General features: G+C 44.7%; 1 protein-coding gene across 5 annotated transcripts in view; it reads right to left on the reverse strand.

The window, feature by feature from the left end:
- The window catches only part of GALNT10 (polypeptide N-acetylgalactosaminyltransferase 10), a 191,944-nt gene that overhangs the window by 79,776 nt on the left and 90,945 nt on the right, over positions 1–21,223 (reverse strand). For 2 of the 5 annotated variants that reach the window (XM_036312544.1, XM_036312542.1), the window contains exons 2-3: positions 11,128–11,230; positions 8,437–8,575 (exon numbers count right to left, since the gene is read on the reverse strand). In XM_036312544.1, the coding sequence (XP_036168437.1) occupies positions 8,437–8,575; positions 11,128–11,230 (242 nt within the window). Of the gene's footprint in view, positions 1–8,436; positions 8,576–11,127; positions 11,255–11,378; positions 11,469–21,223 lie in introns of those variants that run through there. The other 3 variants (XM_036312543.1, XM_036312541.1, XM_036312545.1) reach the window with 2 other exon arrangements.

Consider the following 21,223-nt stretch of genomic DNA (forward strand, 5'->3'; position numbering starts at 1 on the left):
ACTGCCTACTTGACATTGTCATTTGGATCTTTAATAACGTCTTAAACTTTGAAAGCAAAATCCTGATTTCCCCAAAACCTACTCTTCCCAAAGACTTCCTTCCTGTAAATGGCAACTCCTTCTCCCAGTGGTTCTGACCAAAAACCTTGGTGTTATCCTTGACTGTTCTCTGTTTCCTCATAGCCACACTGTCTGAAGAGAAATCTCGGCGTGTCCTTCTTCAGCATGTATCTCTCTGCTGCCCCCCCCCCCCCCCCCCCCGCCCCCCCCCCCCCCCCCCCCGCCCTGTGGTCTGAGGCACCGGCATTGCTGTAATACACTCCTTAACTCTTCCTCTGCCTTCACCCTTGGCCGCCTACAGTCAGCCTACACTTAACACAGCAACCAAAGTGATTCTTTGGAAATGAAAATCAAATCATGTTGCTCTCTGCTCAGAGGCTCCCATCTCACTCATGTTGGTAAAGAGATAAACCCCACCGTGACCACCCCCAGACATGTCTCCAGCCCTGCTTCTCATTGCTCTCCTCCGGGCTCCTGGGCTCTGTAAGCCAAGCATGATGGCTGCAGGGCATCCTCTTTAATTTTCTGGAAGAGTGTACAGAATGCGTGTTATTTCTCAAATTTTTGGTAGAACCCACCAGTGAGCCCATCTTTGTGAGAAGGTTCTTAACTATAATACCAATTTGTTTGCTGGACGCAGGGCTATTCAAGTTAATAGTTTGTTCTTGAGTAAGCTTTGCTCGTTTGTGTCTCTCAAGGAATTTGCCATTTCATCTAAGTTGTTGAACTTACAGGCATAAAGTTGTTAAGAATATTCCTTTATTATTTTCTTAATAGCTACAGAATCTGTAGTTATGTCACCTCTCTGATTCTCGATATCAATACTTTGTGCCGATTAGTCTGGTTAGAAGTTAATCAATTTAATTGACCATCTCAAAGAACCAGCTTTTGGTTTTATTGATTTTTCTCTATTGGTTTTCTATTCTCTAGTTAATTGATCTCTGTTTTGATCTTTTAAAGTGTCTATTCTATTATTTTGGATTACTTTATTCTTCTTTTTTTACTTTTGTAAAGTAGAAACTGGTGTCATCAATTTGGAGACCACTCTTTTCTAATATAGGCCTTGAATCCTACAAATTTCCCCATAAGTACTGCTTTAGTGACATCCACAAAATCTAATATTATTTTCTTTTCACTATGATTTGGTTCAAAATACTTTCTAATTTTCCATTTGATTTCTTCTCTGACCCATCTGTTATTCATAAATTAGTTACATAGTTTCCAAACATTTAGAAATTTTAAGAGACTGTTACTGGTTTCTAAATTTTATTCCACTGTGGTCAGAGAACATATTTGGTATCACTGGAAACCTTTTAAATTTATAGAGACTTGTTTTCTTGGTTCCAGAATATGGCCTATCTTGGTAATTGTTCCCTGTGCACTTGAAAAGAATGTGTGTTCTGCTGTTAATGGGTGGAGTGTTCTATAAACAACAGTTGGGTCACATCAGTTGATGGTGCTACTGTTTGTCTACTATATCCTTGCTGATTTTCAGTCTACTTGTTCTATGAATTACTGAGAGAGAGAGGAGTGCTGAAATGTCATATATGGCTATGTCTATAACTCCTTGAAGTTCTATGAGCTTTTGCTTCATGTATGAATAATCCCTTTATTATGATGAAATTACCTTCTTTATCCCTGGTGATAGTCTTTGTCCTGAAATCTACTTTGACTGATATTAACATATAGCCAGCCACTCTAGCTTTCGTTTGACTGGTGTTAGCTTGGTAGGTAGACCTTTTTTATCCTTTTACTTGTAACTTATTTGTATATTTATATTAAAAGTGTGTTTGTCACAGGCAGCATGTACCTGAATCTTGCTTTCTTATCTAATCTGACAATCTCTGCCTAACAGAAATGATTAGAGCATTTACATTTAACATGATTTTTAATGAGGTTGAGTTAAATTCTATCATTTTAGTACTTGCTTTTGATTTCTCCTTTTGGATCTGTGTTCCCCTTTTCTGCCTTCTTTTGGATTAATTGACTATTTTTCATGACTCCATTTTATCTCCTTCATTGGCTTATTAGCTGAAACTCTTTGTTTTGCTATTTTAGTGCTTTTAACTTATAAAGTCCACCTTCACCACTTCACAAGTAGTACTAGAACCTTAAAATAGTATATTGTCGTTTCTCCCCTCTAATCTTTATGTTGGGATACATTTTACTTTTACTACGTTTAAACTCAACAATATGCTAATATTTTTGGTTACAGAGTAAGATATCTTTTTAAAAGATTTAAACAATTAGAAAAATAGTATATATTTACCCACATGGTTACTATTTCCAGTGATCTTCATTCTTTGTGTATAAAGATTTCTATTTCCACCTGGTACCTTTTTCTTTCCCCCTGAAAGGACTTCCTTTAACATTTCTTATAGTACATGACAGTTGTGATGAATTCTTTCAGCATTTTTTGTGGCTGACAAGTATTAATTTTGCCTTTATTTTTGAAAGATATTTTCATGGGGCACAGAATTGTAAGTTAGCAGAGCTTTTACTTTACTCTTAATACTTGAAAGATGTTGCTACACAGTGTTCTTGCTTGCATTGTTTCCAATGAAAATTCTATCATCCTTATTTTTGGCCCTCTGTCAGTAATACGCTTTATTTCTCTACTTTTAAATCTTTCCTCTTCACCAGTGATTTTCATTAATTTGATTATGATGTGCCTTGGTGTTGTTTTATTTTTGTTTCTTGAGATTGGGTTTCACTGAGCTTCTTGGATCTGTGGTTTTATAGTTGTCATTCAATTTGAAAAACTTTTGGCCATTATTTCCCTTGTCTCCTTATGGACTCCAATTATATGAATATTCAACTACTTACAGTTTATTAATACTCTTCATTTAAAAAAATTTTTTTTTTCTCCCTGTGTTTCAAGTGGTTTCTTTACTTATAACTTCAGGTTCACTAATCTTTTTCTCCTGCAATATCTGTTCTACCACTGACTCCATTTATTGTGTTTTTCAACTTAGACACTGTTGCTTTCATTTCTAGAAGTTCATTTTGGGTCTTATCACATCTTCCATGTCTCTAACTTTTTAAATACATAGAATGCAGTTATAATAACTGTTTTTAGTGTCCTCTACTAGTTCTAACATCTATGTCAACTCTGGGCTGGTTTTGAGTATTTTCCTCAATATGAGCCATGTTTCTCTATTTATTTGCATGCCTGATAATCTTTGGTTAGATTTACCCTGGTTAATTCTGAATATTTTTGTTTTGAGGTTTGGCCTGGGATGTAGGTAAGTTACTTAGAAACAGTTTGATCCTTCTGGGTCATAATTTATGCTTTCTTTCTTTTACAAATGACAAGGTTTCCTAATCTGAGTGGTGGGAAGAGGCACTATTCTTGGCTCTGCATGAGAGCGAGACACTGCTGCCTGTAATCCTCTTGGACGATCCCTTTCTCAGCCTTCGGTAGCTTTTGTACAGGAAGGAGTTCATCAGTAATCTGCTGAGTACGCAGGGAACCTCGGTAGGCATCTGCAGCTCAGTCTCCGTGCGGCTCTCTCCTCTTCAGTGCACTGTCCTGTGAGCTCTTTGCCTCTTTGGTCTCCCTGGACTCTCAGCAACATCAGATGAACTCAGGAAGTCCTCGGGGCTCTACCTGGGTCCCCCCTCCCTGTATCGTGGCTTGAAAACTCTCTCGAGGCAATAAGCTCAGACAATTTATTGCTCTCCTCATTTGTTTCCCGTCCCTTTAGGATTACTGTCCTTCACTTCCTGGTGTCCAGAGTTTTTTTAAAAATTTTTTCAGTTGTTTTAGGCAGGAAAGTAAATCTGGTCCCTGTTACTCCAGCTTGGCCCGAAAAGAGCATTTTTAATGTTTATGTGTACATTCACATTGGGGCACTAATATTATTACTACTACTACAAATGTGGTTGGCTTTAATTTCCTGTGCTTTCTAATTGTCATTCCTCCCCCAATCCGCCGAATGTATATTTAATACACATTTGTCAAACTTAGGCTATAACTCCCTCCATTGTTGCTTTTGGAAACTGCTGGGGATGTAAAGGTGCTCAATAAATACTACTAGCCTATTATAGTAGTATGAACTTGTAAATTCTTTTCAGGAAATTCAGCACACACCATAAATTAACCATGTTAATTTAACGAAAAGCAAAAAGCAAAAGGGAGCATGGAACCAGGAATCTGGTAGACCTGGGCCTTTTATTGCAACAGGTTCCATCCAGGTTCATTCATTTCTGGAAGCTACACCCATGGACTGAATTTGGAGAAAGCAGTCAGGATTGTAGGGTGTTTTCATTCCCACTGTGGACAGTGTTCACATGGGAGAAACTGTTCACTCAACAGAGGGCTCTGCTTAGGAACCTTCAGGCCTGGGTCACTTTAGCAGCTGGGGCTCCACTGCTATCAGCTCTGTGTCCGAGGGGCCTCCACGTGCGGTTGTCAAGCAGCCCACAGAGCCCCCTGGAGCAGGGAAAGTGGGCCAGCCCACCAGGCAGCCTCTGTTCTGCTCCCTGGGCAGGGGGTGCAGAGGGCAGGTCTGCTCAGAGCCAGCTGGCTGCCTCCCACATGCAAGCCCAGCAAGACAGGCGAACTTTCTAGTTTCCATTCTCTGTGGCTGCACGTTCTCCCGTGTGGCTTCTGGGGAAAGCCAGTGCAGCTGGCACAAACAAACAGCCCCTCGACCCTGTTCTTGACATGCTGCTGCCAAAATTCAATTCGAAGGAATAAAAGGCAAACATAAACCCCAGCTCCTGCTGGGAAAGTTGTTTAAGTGAAAAGAAACCAGAGGGAATGAGCAGCCCAACTGCTCTCATTTATTCACACATTTCTGCTGTCACAGAGCAGGAAAGTCCATCCCCTCCCCTCCCCCAGAAAAAAAGAAAAGCTCTTCAAGACATCTGTCAACTCATTTCTGAAAAGTCAGCTTCCACAACTGGGATTCTGAAAAAGGGGGGTGTCCGGAGCACTGGGTTTAGTGACATCTTTTGCTGTAATGTGGATGCTGGCTGGGTGGGTGGCTGGTAACCAGGAGCCTGTGGCATGTTGCAGCTCAGTTCCCATCCACCCAGAACAAGGGTTTCGCCTTACTTCTGTCCTGGACCCTCTGCCAGGCTGGTAATACATATGGACACTTCTGAGAGCAATGCTTATAATTCATAAAATAAACTATATAGGACTGCAAAGGAAACCAATTAGACTGAAATATAGTTATCAAAATAATAAAAAATGTAAACTACAGTAATAACTGTGCTTCCTGAGGAACACAGGAATCCACAAGATCTAGTGCAGTTCTAGAAACTACCTTCCTTTCAAAGTAGTGATGGGTGCCCACCACCTTTCAGGGCTATCTGGCAAGTGATGAGAAAGTACATGATTTCTTGTGGTGACGGCATCGCAGGTGCTGTGCTGCCTGCAGTCATAACAGAAGGGAGCACCACATTTCAGTTAGAGGTCAATGAAAAAAGAAAGCCATGTTTTTCTCCTCTGTTTACAGACTCCCCTGAATTCTCTCTCCAGACCGCGGAGCTCTAGGTTAGGAAGCCGTCTCTCTTTCTCAGCTGTCAGGGAAGAGCACTGCGCTGGGGGACAAAGGGCTGGATCCTCATCCTGGCTCCACTTCTAATAGGAAAGACTCAGCCTTGTAATTCGTAAGCTGAAGAACGCGTACTGTCTTGCCCAGGCAGTTCTCTACCTGTAATGTTTCTCCCCCGTTCCGCAAAGCCCGGCTGGGGAGTCCCCTGAGGTTCCCAGCACTCTCTGCCAAGCACAGTTACTGGTCTTCTCACCGTGGTGCAATGAGCTCCGTATGCCCCTGTCCCGCCCCTTGCACAAAGCAGTAATAAGGGCTCATTTAGCACTTTGTTCTTGGTGTCAAGCACAGGGCCTGGCACACAGAAGACCATTAAGTATATACAGGATGGGGAAAACGTAGGTTTACAGTGGTGAGTACGTGAAACACAGTTTATTGTTGTATTATTAATTACTGTGTTATTTTCCAAACGAGCAACTGTAAACCTACGTTTGCCCCACTCTGTATTTACTGGATGAACAGATAAATGGCTGGATGAAAGCTGTGACCACACTCAGCTTCTCTCTCTCATTCTAAAAATATTTCTACTTTGTACCAGTTCTCAGCCCTGGTTACACATAAGAATTGCTTTTAAAGATTTTAGAAAATACAGACGCAGGCTGTATCCCCAGAGACTGAGAGCCCAGTGGCTTAGAGTGGTGTCCTGGCCTTTGTATGTTTTCAAAAACACCCCAGGCGCAGCCAGAGTTGAGAGCCCACAGTCCCATGGAACAGCTGAGGCGAGGGAATAAACCTCCCAGATGAACTTCTTTCCCAGAGCTGGACAGATGATGTTAGTGCAGAATTCTAAACTCTGCAAGGGGCTAAACTCATAAATTGAGTTTCTGACCCTCAGAGTCAGGTCACAGTTCTGAATCCAGACACATTAGCAATATCTGAGCTATATTCTCAGACTTGGATGAAAAAATTCTCAGGCTTGACATTGCAGACCATGAAACAAATTGCAAACCACGCAGGGGAGCACCCTGAGGTCCCCCGTTTCCTCCCCTCCCTATGAGAAATCCTTACGAAAAGGGCCCCATTCTGGGCAAGCGTGCACTTTGTAGGCAAGTTTCCTCACCTGCCAAGTGGAGATAATAGTACGGCCAACTCACTGTTGCAGGAACTGGCGGATGAAATGGGGCTGAAAGCATTTTGTGAGTAGCCGAACATGCTACCAAGATTAATTCTTGATTATTGCATTCTACCAATTGAGCTCTGACAGGTGGAGAGACCTTATAGCTCGGTGATTAAGAACACAGAATCCAGAGTCAGAATTTCCGCATACAAATTCTGGCACCAGCCCTTACCTGCTGTGTCATTTTAGGCAAATTATTTAACCTTTTTGTACCTCCATTCCCCATCTGTAAAATGGGGACAATAAAGGTACCTATCTTGTTGAGTTTTTGGAAAGTTTGGCCGAGTTGATGTACTGAAAGTGCCCAGAACACAGCTCTAAACCTGAAGTGTGCCTCAGAATCATCTGGAAGGCTTGTTAAAGCACAGAGTGCCGGGCCCCACCCCAGAGCTTTGGATTCAGTCGATCTGGGCTGGGATTTGAGAATCTGCATGCGGACAAGCTCCTGGGTAATGCTGGAGTCACTGCTTTGGGAACCACTGGCTTAGAATGATGCCTGGCATACAGTAAGAACCTTTAAGTGTTAACCGTTATTATCTTTTCCTGGGCTCTACGTTTTAGTCCCTGAACAGAACCCTTTATGCTCCAGTTCTACTCAGAACTATCTTCGTGGAGAAGCCAGCGTGAAATCTCCTTGCAGTGGTCCCCACAGTGTGGACCCAGCTCTGCTGCATGGGCATCCTGTGGGCACTTATTTGTAATGCCAGCTCCTAGGCCTCAACCCAAATCTAACGATTCAGGAATTACAGGAGTGAAGCTCAATATTCTGTGTTCTAACAGCCCTCCAGACTACTAATGCACACCAGTTTCAGGACAATAGCTCTACTAGAAAATCACATTACCACCACAGTAACCCTACTGAAAATGCCCGGGAGGCAGAAGACTTCCAGTCTAGAGGATAGTTTTTGGGTGGACTGGAGCCCAATACCTGGCTCAGTCCTTATTCACCTTGTGGCCTTATATGAATTATGACTTTAAGCCCAACCCGGCGAGGCTCAGAGGTTGAGCATCGACCTATGAACCAGGAGGTTACAGTTCTGTTCCCAGTTAATGAGGAAGGGAGGAGAGAGAGAGAGAGAAACATCAATGATGAGAGAGAATCATCGATCGGCTGCCTCCTGCATGCCCCACACCGGGGATCAAGCCTACAGTCTAGGCATGTGTCCTGACCGGGAATTGAACTGTGATTTCCTGGTTCCCAGGTCGATGCTCAACCACTGAGCCATGCCGGCTGGGAGCCACAGTTACCTTTATAATCATTACATATGTCCCCTCTCAAATGATTTGAGGTAGCTTATAACAAGACATAAATATACACAGGAGAGCTAAAATAAAGATTAAAAATAAGAAACACCACACACAGAAAGTGGAGAGTAAAGGCTGAAACTGTCGTTGCAATTGTCTTCTAAGTTGAGGTCTGAACTTCCCCATGGGCCAGAGTCCAAAGGAAATGCAGAGGTTCCCTGTTCTCACCATCTGAACACAGAAAGGTGACCGGCTCTTTTAGGGAGACATCATCATCCTCTGCCACAGCTGCTCTACATTCTAGAAGCATCGACCACACGAACCTTCCCACAAAGCCCCGTGTAACAGGAGGGAGACTCCTCCAGCAGCGCTTCATGTACCTGCTTAATTCTCAACAAGAGCCGAGGGCAAACTCCTTCCATCCCAGCAGATAAGAGACATTACACTTACTTTGGGTGCCGAATATCAGGGAGAGAGCGATTCAGGGAGATCTTATCGCTGACGTAGATGTTAAATCCATTTTCTCGGTATGCCTGATCCACTCTCTCAGCGTCCGTCATAGGATACGGTCTTCCTTGTTCTCCATTTCCTGGGAGCAAAGAGCAAAGTCAATGTTGCTAATTGAATGGCGTGGGGAAGAAGGATGAAGAATATGATTCAACCACAAAGATGAAATCGGATGCCGGATACAGTGTCCGTGCAGATTTTGCAGGGGGAAGTGTACAGAGGGGAGGGGAGTGAGCATTCAGTCACGGCTGAGTCACACACTTTATAGAGCTTGTCCTCATGTAATCTCCACAGGAAGCATGTGGGTGAACATGAGAGCCCTCAGCCTATCGATGGATAAACGAGGACCAGAAAGGCTATAAGCCAGGTCTGTGGGTTCCAAAGCCCATGCTCCCTCCACTCTGCCAGGAGCCCCAAATATCCCTGATCGGGAGGGTCTAATTGCCCAGAGGAAGACCAGGCTCACATATGAGCTGATCAATCCTGGGTCAGTCACACCACCTCTCTGACCGCAGCTGACTGGCTCTGGTACCCACAGCCTGGTAAGAGTCCAATAGATGCTGTGTAGGTGAGAGCTTTTTGTAAACTATAAAACACTATATAAATGTGAGGAAATGTCATGGTTATTCTCCAGGCAGGGCAAAGTTTATATGTAAGTCAAAATTGCCACAAACGATACAAGATGCTTTGAGTTTTTTAAAGCCAGCAAACAAATTAAGGTCTGCCCAGGCTCGGGCAGGACTGCTCGGAAAGTGTTGATGTGAGCCGCAGACTTGGTTGGATAAAGTGCGATTCTTTCTTTTCTCTGCATAATCCAGCTGGGGAAAGCGCTCCTGATGCTCCAGGAAATTGTCCTCAGGGTTCCCAGGATGCAGATGGGAGTAGGAATGTCCACACCGAGCCTGCAGGAACAGCCCAAGAATCTGACATTGCCGAGGGTCCTGAAGGAATGGCAGTAAGATCGGCTGGTCAGACAGGACCTCATCTTCTGGCGCTTATGCTCGGAGCATCGTCCCATGCAGTTTGTAAAGTGAATGTGGACAACATGAGCTTGATGGGGAGGTGCAAGCTAAGAGGTGGAGCCCGAGGACTGTGGCTACTCCAATCCTGCCAGATGAGGGAGAGGACTCCCCTGTCTGTATGACGCTCCAGGTAAAACACAGTGGGCCAGTGCCCGGGACGGGTTCCACAAGGGACTCAGATGCAGCAGAAGCAGCTCTCTCGGGGCGGGAGCCTTAGGAAGGCAGGATGGGGAGCAACTCATATTTAGGCCCTGGAGCGGGCAGGGTGGAAGCTGTAGTCCAGCTCTGTCACCCTGGGCGTGCCTTTCGCCTGTCTGTGTCTTGGTTGTCGCCTTTGAATTAATTGGGATAAGAAGGTTCAGTGTGATGATTAAGGAGGTAATGCAAGGCAAGGTGCTTGGTACCGTTAGCACTGGTCATTATTATTCTGAATAATTTCTCCAGGGCTTACTCCTTTCTTGCTAGTTAGGCCGGTGTGCTAATAACTCTGGTACAATTGTCTGGAAAATCGGCTCCTTTCAGATGTCTCCTTTTTTAATTTAAGCAGCCCTCCCCCACCCTAACTTCATTCTAAATTACTGGCACACGGAAAAATGCATGTCGCGTCCTTAGATTTCCCTGAATTTCAGTTATCATTTCAGCTCTATTCAAAGCCTGTTGTAATCTGGTTTTGTCATAATGTACTTTAAAAAAAATCAATAGTGGGTGCCTTTAACTGAGATAAAAATGAATAAAATACCAATCACTTATATTTCTACAGTGTTTTCCAGTGTAAAGCTACTTCGTACCAATACCCTGAGACTGTCGAAGCAGGAAGCATGAGCTCCAGGGACAGATGGGGAAACTGAGCTCAAGGACTATGGACTTTTACTGATGGTCACATGGCTGACAGGGGTGTCAGAGCTGCCCTCCTGACTCCTCGTCCAGGCTCTCTACAAACAACCCTCCACATAACTTCCCTTCCCAACTCCCCAGCGGTAACAGAAAATGCTCCAAAGATGAATTAGCCAAAAACGTTAGGTGAAGCCCAATAAATTCATTCAGCCTCGTGGCTGTAGGGCTGGTAGGGGTCAACTCTGCCCTCCAGACCTGGGTTCAAATTCCAAGCCTGCCTCTTTCTCACTGTGTGCCAGTGAGCAGATGACCCCACCTCTCTGAACTACAGGTCCCTTCTCATCCAATGGGCCATAAAGGTTGATGTGGGGATTCACCGAGAAAATGTGCCGTATGGAGCGTGAGCCGTGCTCACTGTAAATATTCATAAATGTTGGCTCTTATTATTACTGCTCCTCATTTTAGTGGTAAAACATCTCATAAGGGGGATACATTTTTTATCGCCCAATAAAAGTGGCAAGGCAAATTCCTGAAAGCAGTGGATCTGGTGATGTGAGTGGAGAAAGGACGGGGCCAGCTCACAGGTGAAGAGGGGATTCCAGAATCAGGGGAAGGGAGGGTGGAGGCTGGCAGATGGAGAGGAGCTGACAGGTGGTCCAGACACCCCATTAAACACACATACACACACACACACACGCACACACACGCACAAGCACACACAAGCTCACATGCATACCCTCTCCACAGGGCTACCCGTGGATGGTACCTCTCTCCGTACCTACACGCTGAGCATCCCTTCTGATGGCTTCTTTGTCATGCCAGTCCTTCAGCTTTTGTCCATCTCCCAAGAAAAATACCTTCTTTTGCTGATTGTGTGATCCCTTCAAAAAAGAAAAAGACAAAAACTGTGAAAAAGAAAAAGGGAAAATAAGTTTAATAACAGAGACCCAGAAATTACACTGCCCAAGGGAGCTTTTGGTATTGATTGAATGTCTGTCAACTGTTCATTTATTAACCCCCTTGGTATACCTCTGTTAGTGCCACCCAGGTACACAAAGGTCAGGGCGATGAGAGGCACAGTGTCTACCCTCTTAGAAGTCAGAAACCAGCAGGAGAAAAACCCAGATGGACAAACATTCCTTTCACTTGAGAAAAAGCAGTACGTGTGGCGCTGCCAAGAGAAATATAACAACAACACGAGTCACAAATGTGAGCCACATTTGCAACTTTACATTTTCTAGTATTCACATTGGGAAGAAAAAGAAACAGGGGAAGTTAGTTTTGATACTATATCTTATTTACCCCAATATACTCTATGTAAAATATTTCACCACGCAATGTAAAAAATTTATTGAGATACTTTACTTTTGTTTTTGTTTTGTACTAAGTCTTCACAATCCAGTGTGTATTTTACACTTGTGTTCATCTCGATTCAGGCCCCTTGCAAGTGCTCCATAGCCACAGGTGGCTGGTGGCTACCTCATGGATGGGGCAGGGCAGGTGGCCCTCAGATGACAGGCCTGCAGAAAGTGCTACAGGAGTTCACTTCCACCTGGGAGAACTGGAGAAGGTTTCGTGACATGAAGGCGTTTGGGCTGAGCTTCAGAGAGGCAGAAACGAGGGGCAGGCAGGGCAAACGGTCGGGGCACAGACTCCCAGGGGTGGTAGAGTCGCAGAACTAGGCCTGGCCGTGTTCATTTCTAAAGTTACAAGGAGAGTGAACATTGGGCGACTGTGTGGAATGTATGAACAAACAAGTTGAATGCTGAAAGGAAACAGGACGATGCAACAGCCCCCAGAGAGCAGCTCCCACGGGCCTGGCTCTGAAGCTGTTTATTATGCGTCTGGGAAGATGAGCCCATCCTCTGGGCCAGTGGTAGGCAAACTGTGGCTCTTTGGCCCTTGAGTGTGGCTCTTCCACAAAATACCACGTGTGGGCGTGCATGTACAGTGCGATTGAAACTTCATGGCCCATGCACAGAAGTCGGTATTTTGTGGAAGAGCCACACTCAAGGAGCCAAAGAGCCGCATGTGGCTCATGAGCCGCAGTTTGCTGACCACTGCTCTGGACCCATTAGAATCAGTTTCCCTAATTAAACGAGGCTGCATGCCAGTGCCTGAGGTCACCTGGAGGTGCCAGATGCTTTCCCACGCCCATGGAGAAGTCTAAAGACTCAGACCTTCCCAAGGTAACACTGCTTAGGTATCTTCCGTGATCCCTTGGATGAGATTGGCTTTCCACATCACCTTGCCCGTTAAAATTCCCGCATGACAGTCCTTGCCACTGTGACACGCAGAATCCAATAGTCCTATTTCCTATGTAATTAACTACAAAGGCCCTGAATGTGTGGTGTGCCGGAACGTCAGCCGTAGAAAGAAGCCACCGGGATAAAACAGTCCACATGCCTGTTTATTAAGTCCCTGGCTGATTCTTGAGTTAGCAGATTGTCTACAACAGTGCAATATCCTTACAACAGCTTTAATGATAATAACAATCCGTTATAGTCCCTCCTACAGGCCTCTCTGAGTTGCAAGAAGAAAATTCTGAAAGCTGGTGTGCCGGATGTCTTGGTCAGGGATGGAAAGAAAAGAAAACAGAGGCCACGGGCCCGCCAACAGTTCTTGGGGTTCACAGAAACCACAGAGGCTGAGCTGGAAGTTCAGCCTTCGGTGCATTTCAACTGTGCTGAGCTACATTTGAATGCCTCCGTGCTTCCTGGGGGAGAGAGGGCTGAGAGCAGGAGCGTGACCCTCCGTCAGTCAGACCAATCAGACCAGCAATGCATCTCTCTGTTTTCCGTACTCAGGATCTGGGTGGGATTTCATTTTAAAATGGTCCTCTGCTAAAAACAAAATTGACAACCAAATCTCCAGACAAGTGAACAAATAAATATACTTGGAAACTGAGCTAGGGCCACCTCCATGTTTCGCAGACAGGGAAACTGAGTCTTGGGGTGGGTCAGGGACCCGCCCAAATAAATATGTCTCAATGTCACAACTGACCGATTGTGAGCTATTTAGCAATTTTTCTCCAGCCCTCCTTCCCAAGGCCTTTTCCACTTTCTGCTACCCAAAGATTGGAACTTCAGTTGGTTACTTTAGGTCACTGGGGGAACCCAAGAGGCTCTGCAAAAGCCTGAACAGAAGATAGCAATTCGAAGTGATTCTCCAAGTGTGGTCTCCAGCACAGCAGCACTCGCACCACCTGGAGCTAATAGCAGAAGTTATGGAATGACTGAGGGGCTGGTTTAGGATAGAGAAGAAATTCCAGGAGGGAGAACCAAGATGGCGGCATAGGTTAACGCTGGAGTTTGCTGCCTTGAACAACTACTTCAAAAGTGAAACTAAAACACGGACCGGACATCACCCAGAACCACAGGAACGCTGGCTGAGTGGAAGTCCTACAACTAGGAGGAAAGAGAAATGCATACGGACACTCAGAGGAGGCGCAGTGCTGAAGTCAAATTCTGAGGTGCGGCGTGCGCGGAGCGGGCTGGCGGCGGAGGGCGCGGTTGGCGTTTTCAATGGGGAGGGAGTCGCAGACTCTGAGCTCCAGATACAGGCGAGTCTCTAGGGACCCAGACTCAAACGGGAGAAGCGGGACTGTCTGGCTTCGGTCAGAGTGAGTGCAGCTTTCCCTCCAAGGTCTGCAGTGGGTGCTGGGACTCAGAGAGGCAGAGCCCCTGGGGACAGGACTGAGAGCCGCCATAACTGCTCTCTCCGGCCCACCCTGTTGATCCTGTGCGACCCGCCCCGCCCAAGCCCTGCACAGAGCCATTTGTTGGATAGCCTCAGGCAAAGGCTAGATTAGCACCTCCCTAGAGGACAGAAGTTCTCTCACTGCAGACACAGCTGATTCTCATAGCCACTTGGCCTGGAGGTCAAACCCTCCCTGGTATTAGCTACAACAATCAAGGTTTAACTATAAGATTGCACACAAAGACCACTAGGGGGTGCACCAAGGAAGCATAACAAAATGCGGAGACAAAGAAACAGGACAAAATTGTCAATGGAAGATATAGAGTTCAGAACCACACTTTTAAGGTCTCTCAAGAACTGTTTAGAAGCCGCCGATAAACTTAATTAAGCATACACGGACTGAAATAACGAATATTATACAGACTCCCGACAGCAGACCAGAGGAGCGCAAGAATCAAGTCAATGATTTGAAATGCGAGGAAGCAAAAAACACCCAACCGGAGGGGCGGAATGAAAAAAGAATCCGAAAATGCGAGGATAGTGTAAGGAGCCTCTGGGACAGCTTCAAGCGTACCAACATCAGAATTATAGGGGTGCCAGAAGATGAGAGAGAGCAAGATATTGAAAACCTATTTGAAGAAATAATGACAGAAAACTTCCCCCACCTGGTGAAAGAAATGGACTTACAGGTCCAGGAAGCACGGAGAACCCCAAACAAAAGGAATCCAAAGAGGACCACACCAAGACACATCATAATTAAAATGCCAAGAGCAAAAGACAAAGAGAGAATCTTAAAAGCAGCAAGAGAAAGAAACTCAGTTACCTACAAGGGAATACCCATACGACTGTCAGCTGATTTCTCAACAGAAACTTTGCAGGCCAGAAGGGAGTGGCAAGAAATATTCAAAGTGATGAATGCCAAGAACCTACAACCAAGATTACTTTATCCAGCAAAGCTATCATTCAGAGCTGAAGGTCAGATAAAGAGCTTCACAGATAAGGAAAAGCTAAAGGAGTTCATCACCACCAAACCAGGATTATGTGAAATGCTGAAAGGTATCCTTTAAGAAGAGGAAGAGGAAGAGGAAGAAAAAGGTAAAGATACAAATTATGAACAACAAATATGCATCTATCAACAAGTGAATCTAAGAATCAAGTGAATAAATAATCTGATGAACAGAATGAACTGGTGATTATAATAGAATCAGGGACATAGAAAGGGAATGGACTGACTATTCTTGGGGGGGAAAGGGGTGTGGGAGATGTGGGAAGAGACTGGACAAAAATCGTGCACCTATGGATGAGGACAGTGGGGGGGTAAGGGTAGAGGGTGGGGTGGGAACTGGGAGGAGGGGAGTTATGGGGGGGAAAAAAGAGGAACAAATGTAATAATCTGAACAATAAAGATTTAATTAAAAAAAAAAAAAGAAATTCCAAGTGCTAAGATCAGTGCTAGGATGAAACAGGACCATTTGGAAGATGTTAGAAGAGGCCAGGAATAGGCTGCTCAACTGTTCATCAGGGCATGAAGGAGGAAATCAAGGGCTGGTTAGGCTAGTGCTGCTCACATTTTATGTGCAGCAGAATCCCGTGGGGATCTTGTTCAATGCAGGATCTGATTCAGGAGGTCTGGGTGGGGCCTGCGATTCTGCATTTCTAACAAGCTCCCCGGTGATGCTGATGGTGCTGGCCCATGAAGCACACTTACGTGACCTTTAAAGGACATTTTAAGAGTCTAAGTTTCCATGAAGGGCACAGTTTCCTCCGTATCCTCTTGTGTGAAAGTCTTCCCACACGGCTGGGAATGGGACACGGGGTTGAATCTCACAGTTGTGACCTCACAGAAGCAAACTCCTTAAATCTTGTTCTCAGGATGAGCAGTGAATTGCTGAACTGACAGGGTAGAGAATTAAGGTCCCCAAATTCTAGAAGTTTCACACCCACGGCTTCTACCATCTCCACTATTTTTGCCTTAAAGATGTATGTCCCTCTGGGATGATCTGCAGAGAAGATCTGTGCTGCTTAGGTGGTATCATGAGTCCTCCCATCATCCCTAAAGTAAGAGACCTTAGAGCTTGCTGACACAGGGGGGTTCTGCATGTCTAAACATGTAGTAGTAGAGGGTCCTCTAATATCCTAGCTAAGCAGCTTCTCAGAGACAATTAGCCCTTCCTTCCTCATCTTACAGATGGGGGAACTGAGGCCCAAAGAAGCCATACTATTTACCCAAGGCCACACCAGCAGGCAAGAGGAGAAGAGTCTGTGGACTCCGGGGCTAGTTTTCAGTGGAGAGAACCCTTGCAATATGACCTTGGACAAGCTACAGGAGTCACGGGCACCTCGATTTTCCTACCTGGAAAATGGAGATGGCACTACCTGCCCAAAGGATACTTTTAGATGAACTGAGAAATATCACAAACCGTATCTCCTGAGCACTTTCAGAATTTACACACGGAATGTGGATAGCAACTCTTTTAGGGTTTTAAGAAACTAAATTGACATGTTCTCACCAAATCACCTTGATATAGGACTCAAATTTTACTATATGGGTTTAAAATATTCCAATAATAGGTCTGAGCTGTCAGTAGGAGAAAACAGAGCATTTAGAGCCCAAAGGGCCCTATCCACAAATCTTAATAAAATTTGCGGTCAATTTCAGGTGGTTTAAGAGTTTCTGAGGTTCATCCATGGAAAGCTCATAGATCATCCAAACTATCACCAAATGTTTACTGAGAACCACTCAGTACCAGGCACTGTGCTAGGCACTGGGAGTACAGGCAAGACAACACAGATTTCACGTAGGCATGGAGTTTATAGCCAGATCAGTTTCTCTCAAAGGGTGGCTCTTGGGAGACCTCCTTATAGATGTAAATTCCTGGGCCCCACACTGAACCTATTAAATCAAAGTATCTGGCGATGGGAAGCCAAGATGATGTGTTTTTACACCTATTCCCCATATGAGTCTGATTCACAATAAAGGTGGAAAAACACTTGTCTAAATCCAGCTGCTTTATTTTACAGATACAAAATCTGAGACTAACAGAGTAGGACAGACTTGTCCTAAATCCCTTAGCTTGTCAGCCCCCCAAACCAAACCAGATCTGGCTGTTCTCTCCCTGAGATAGACTGTGAGCTTCTTGCAGGCAAGTGCATGTCACTGTGCTCTCCTAGGCTGATACCTGGCTCACCTTAGGCCCTCAGTGGAATGAGTGAATGAATGAATGCTTGCTCATCAATGTGACAGGTAGTCTAATGACTCAGCACATTCTGGTTCCAGAGTCGGAAAAGCCTAGGTTTTACTTCCTGGGGAGATGGACCTCAGTTTCCTGGACCGAAAAATAGGGGAAACTAACAGAACAATCTGCGGGTTGTTGGGTGGATGAACTGAGCTAATCTCCACAAAGCATCTAGCTTGGTGTCTGGCACAAAGGTAGGCCCTCCCAATAAAGGACTGCTACTATTAATATGTTCTTTTCAGAGAAAGGTTGTGACACGATGTTTGCGATGGCCATGTTTGGGGGACTAGGAAAGGGATGGGACTCCAGTAATAAAACTGTGAGCCCAGCAGAGGCAACCTATTTCACACCTGAGCCAATTCAACTGGCTATTGCTGATAACAGGATTTAGAGTGTCTTCATGAACAGGTCATATGGCCCTGTGGAAATCCAGTGTTCCTAATTAATAATGGCATTCTACATTAGAAACAAATGCCACACGACCTTTAGCAACAAGAAAGGCTTGGACAATGCTTCTCAAAGACAGCAATTCTTATGCAATAGCGGTCATTTAATATCATAAAAACAAACAAAAAAAACCTACACCTGGAATTTCAGTCCAGAGGTAATTTAAAGTTTCTTTAATTCACAGATTTGTCTAGGAAAGTGGTGATTATTTTCCTTCAGGGACCATCTTTTGCTACTTTTCTTCTTCTCAGTTTGCAGATGTCCTTTTGCTACAAGAAGCAAAGGGGCGGGGAAGGAGAATGGCAAGAGAGGAGAGGGAGAGGGGGTGGGGGAGGCTGGCAGAATTAATGTAGAAATCGCAGTAAATAATAAATTGGAAATGGATTTTGACTGGCTCCTCTAAATAACTGCTCCTGGTATCTGCGTGCTTTTACTTAACGTTCCCCTGGAAGAAGTGATTAGTGTTCAAACAGCCACACACTCACACACGAAAATGGAATTTTAATCTTTTGTTTAATCACTACTTAGCGTGCCTGGCACCCTTTGGAGGGAGGGAAGAAAGGTGGCAAAGCAAGCCAACTGTATCCTGCCCAAGAAGAAAGACCTGTTACAGTGCACGCTCTAATCCCAGCACTGCAGACTCGGCAACTGCTGCTCAGCACATCCGCGTAGCTGGCCGAGCTGGCCAGTGTCTTCAAGATAATGGGAAAAGAGCCATATGCTCTGAAATGGCAAAGCTGAAAGGAAAACTGAGGCGGTCGCCTGTTTCATTCCGGGTCTGAGGACATACTACAGACCAGATTCTGCTGCAAATTTAGGATGGCTTCCCCTGACCCTCCTCTCAACTACCCCTACAAAGGAGCTGAAATGATTTTGTTTTGAGGTTTAAATGACTCTATATAATTCCAAACATTTGGTAATCTGCTAAGTAGATTATTCTAATAACCTTCCTACACACACACACACACACACACACCCTCACAACAAAGCATTCCTTAAGGTTGCCTTCAAGGTTATACTTCAAAAAGGGCGGGGGGGGGGGGGTGGGGGACGTAAGCTAGCCAAAGGTGTAAAGTTACTTTAAGCAAGGGAGTTTGGACAGTTGGATAAATGTACTTTTTCATGAATTTTGAGGACATACGCTAGATTGTTTTGATTTATTTATTCGTTCATTCCACAAATGAGAATAGGTCATTGAAGAACTGAGGACCCGGTATGGCCAAAGAATTGTGGGGAGACAAAGAGAAATAAATAGCTCCTGGCCTCATAAAAAATCATGCATAGGAGACAAGTAGATGAGACAGAAAAACACACACACTGTAACTAAGGGCCTTGAAAGTTGTACAGAGACATTCTACGGGCATCGTGAGACCCAAAGGTTAGAGTCTACCTGAAATGATCAGGGAAAAATTCTTGTAGGAACAGAGTCTTTGGGAGTTACGTGGAAGGATGGGTAGGATCAGGACTATTAGCAATGGATGGGTAGAATCCATCTGGAGAGAAAGTATGGGCAAAGAAATGAAGGTTAGAAAGTAAGAGGCATATTTATTTAATGGCAAGGGGCCTGATTTGGCTGGAGTGAGTGGGGCACAAAAGAATCATGAGCAATGAGGGCAGGAAGTCTGGACCAGAATCCAAGGACCTTACACTTGAGCTGTGTGGCAGGTGGGAGCCACAGAAGGTGTTTGAGCAAGAAACAGGCTGGAGTAGAACTCAAAAAATAAAATACGTTACTACCTACCCACTTGCAATTAATCTAAGAACCCTCCTCTTCTCGGGAGGGATGCAGGGAGAAAGATAATCGTTTTCATTAGGAAGAAATGTTCCCTCTTTGTAGGCTCAAGACCACTCTCATCCTGGCATCCAATACGTTAGACTAATGGGGTTGACCTGCACCCAGCCCCTATGCAGTAGGCTGCTGTTCTGGGGGTGGTGGACACACAATACAGTGCACAGATGATGTGTTGCAGAATTGTGCTCCTTATAACCTCTATAATTTTGTTAACCTAGTGTCATCCTAATAAATTCAATAAAAGGGGGGGAAAAAAGTACAAATCGGTAGTAACAAAATAGTCATGGAGATATAAAGTACAGCATAGGGAATCCTATGTAATAAAAGGCTAATATGCAAATTGTCCCCTTGGGAGTTTGACTGGGAGTTTTATCGCTCGTTATGACATGCGATGACCACAAGGGGGGGGCATGGAATATGGTGGGCGACCAGCGGTGGCGGGTGGCGGGGTGCTGAGGGAGCCAGGGAAGGAGGAGGTGGGGAGGGGGGAACCTGATTGGCCCTGATCGCCGGCCAGGCCTAAGGAATCCTACCCGTGCATGAATTTCGTGCACCGGGCCTCTAGTATAATCAATAATATTCTAATAACTATGCATGATGTCAGATGGGTATGAGATTTATCGGGATGATCACTTAGTAATTTATATAATGTCTAATCACTGAGGATGTACACCAGAAACTAATATTGTATGTCAACTGTTATTGAAAAATAAAAAATAATTTTAAAAGATTTTTTAAAAAAGAGTTCCTATGGCATCTTTCTATTCATAAAAACATCACCAAACTTCTAAATAAAGACCCAAAACACTTCTAATATTAAACATTGGAATAAATGTGAGCTATATATACATTTAAGAAAGATTAATAAAAACAAGTAAGATCGCTATTTTCCAACCTTATTCCAGTTCAGAGTCGTGGGTGGCTGGAGCCAATCCTAGCAGCTCAGGACACAAGGAGGGAACCAACCCTGCTCAGGACACCTACTGCCACGTACACATACACCACACTCAGACTGCGACAAGACAGACATGTCAACTCCCCAACGTGCACATCTCTGGGCTGTGGGAGCAAACCAGAAGAACTGGACAAAACCCATGCACATGTAGGAGAACGTGCAAACCCCACAGGGTCTATCCCCTCCACCCCTTGTCAACATGATAGTGAAACAGCATTAAACGAAATGACATTATTTGAGGACCTGCTGTACTTCCAAGGGCAGAGCCATACCACCATCCAATTCACCGTTTTGTACAGATGATTCTAGAAAAGGTCATTTCCTACGTAAGGTGTAAATGCTCATTAAAGTACCTTTTTTAAGCACCAGAGGAGGAAGAAAAAAAAAAAGCCAAGACATTTTGCAGTGTCTGTTATCTAAAGGGCAAATGAAACCTATAATAAGTTTTCCATTTTAAAAGACAATGGCAACTTGAACCATTTTCTTGAGGAAGTTTCTAAATGTTTTATCACTGGGGGAAAAAACAACAATACTCTGACTCAGGGGTCCTCAAACTACGGCCCGCGGGCCACATGCGGCCCACTGAAAACATTTATCCGGCCCGCCGGGTGTTTTTGCCCCCACTGCCTGTCCTGCTTAGCAGCTGACTCGTCCCGGGCCCGCAGTGCGCATGTGTGGAATGTCTGAGGGACAGTGAACTGGCCCCCTGTTTAAAAAGTTTGAGGACCTCTGTGTCTGACTGATC

Source organism: Myotis myotis, unplaced genomic scaffold, assembly GCF_014108235.1.
Source record: "Myotis myotis isolate mMyoMyo1 unplaced genomic scaffold, mMyoMyo1.p scaffold_m19_p_6, whole genome shotgun sequence".
Taxonomy (NCBI): domain Eukaryota; kingdom Metazoa; phylum Chordata; class Mammalia; order Chiroptera; family Vespertilionidae; genus Myotis; species Myotis myotis.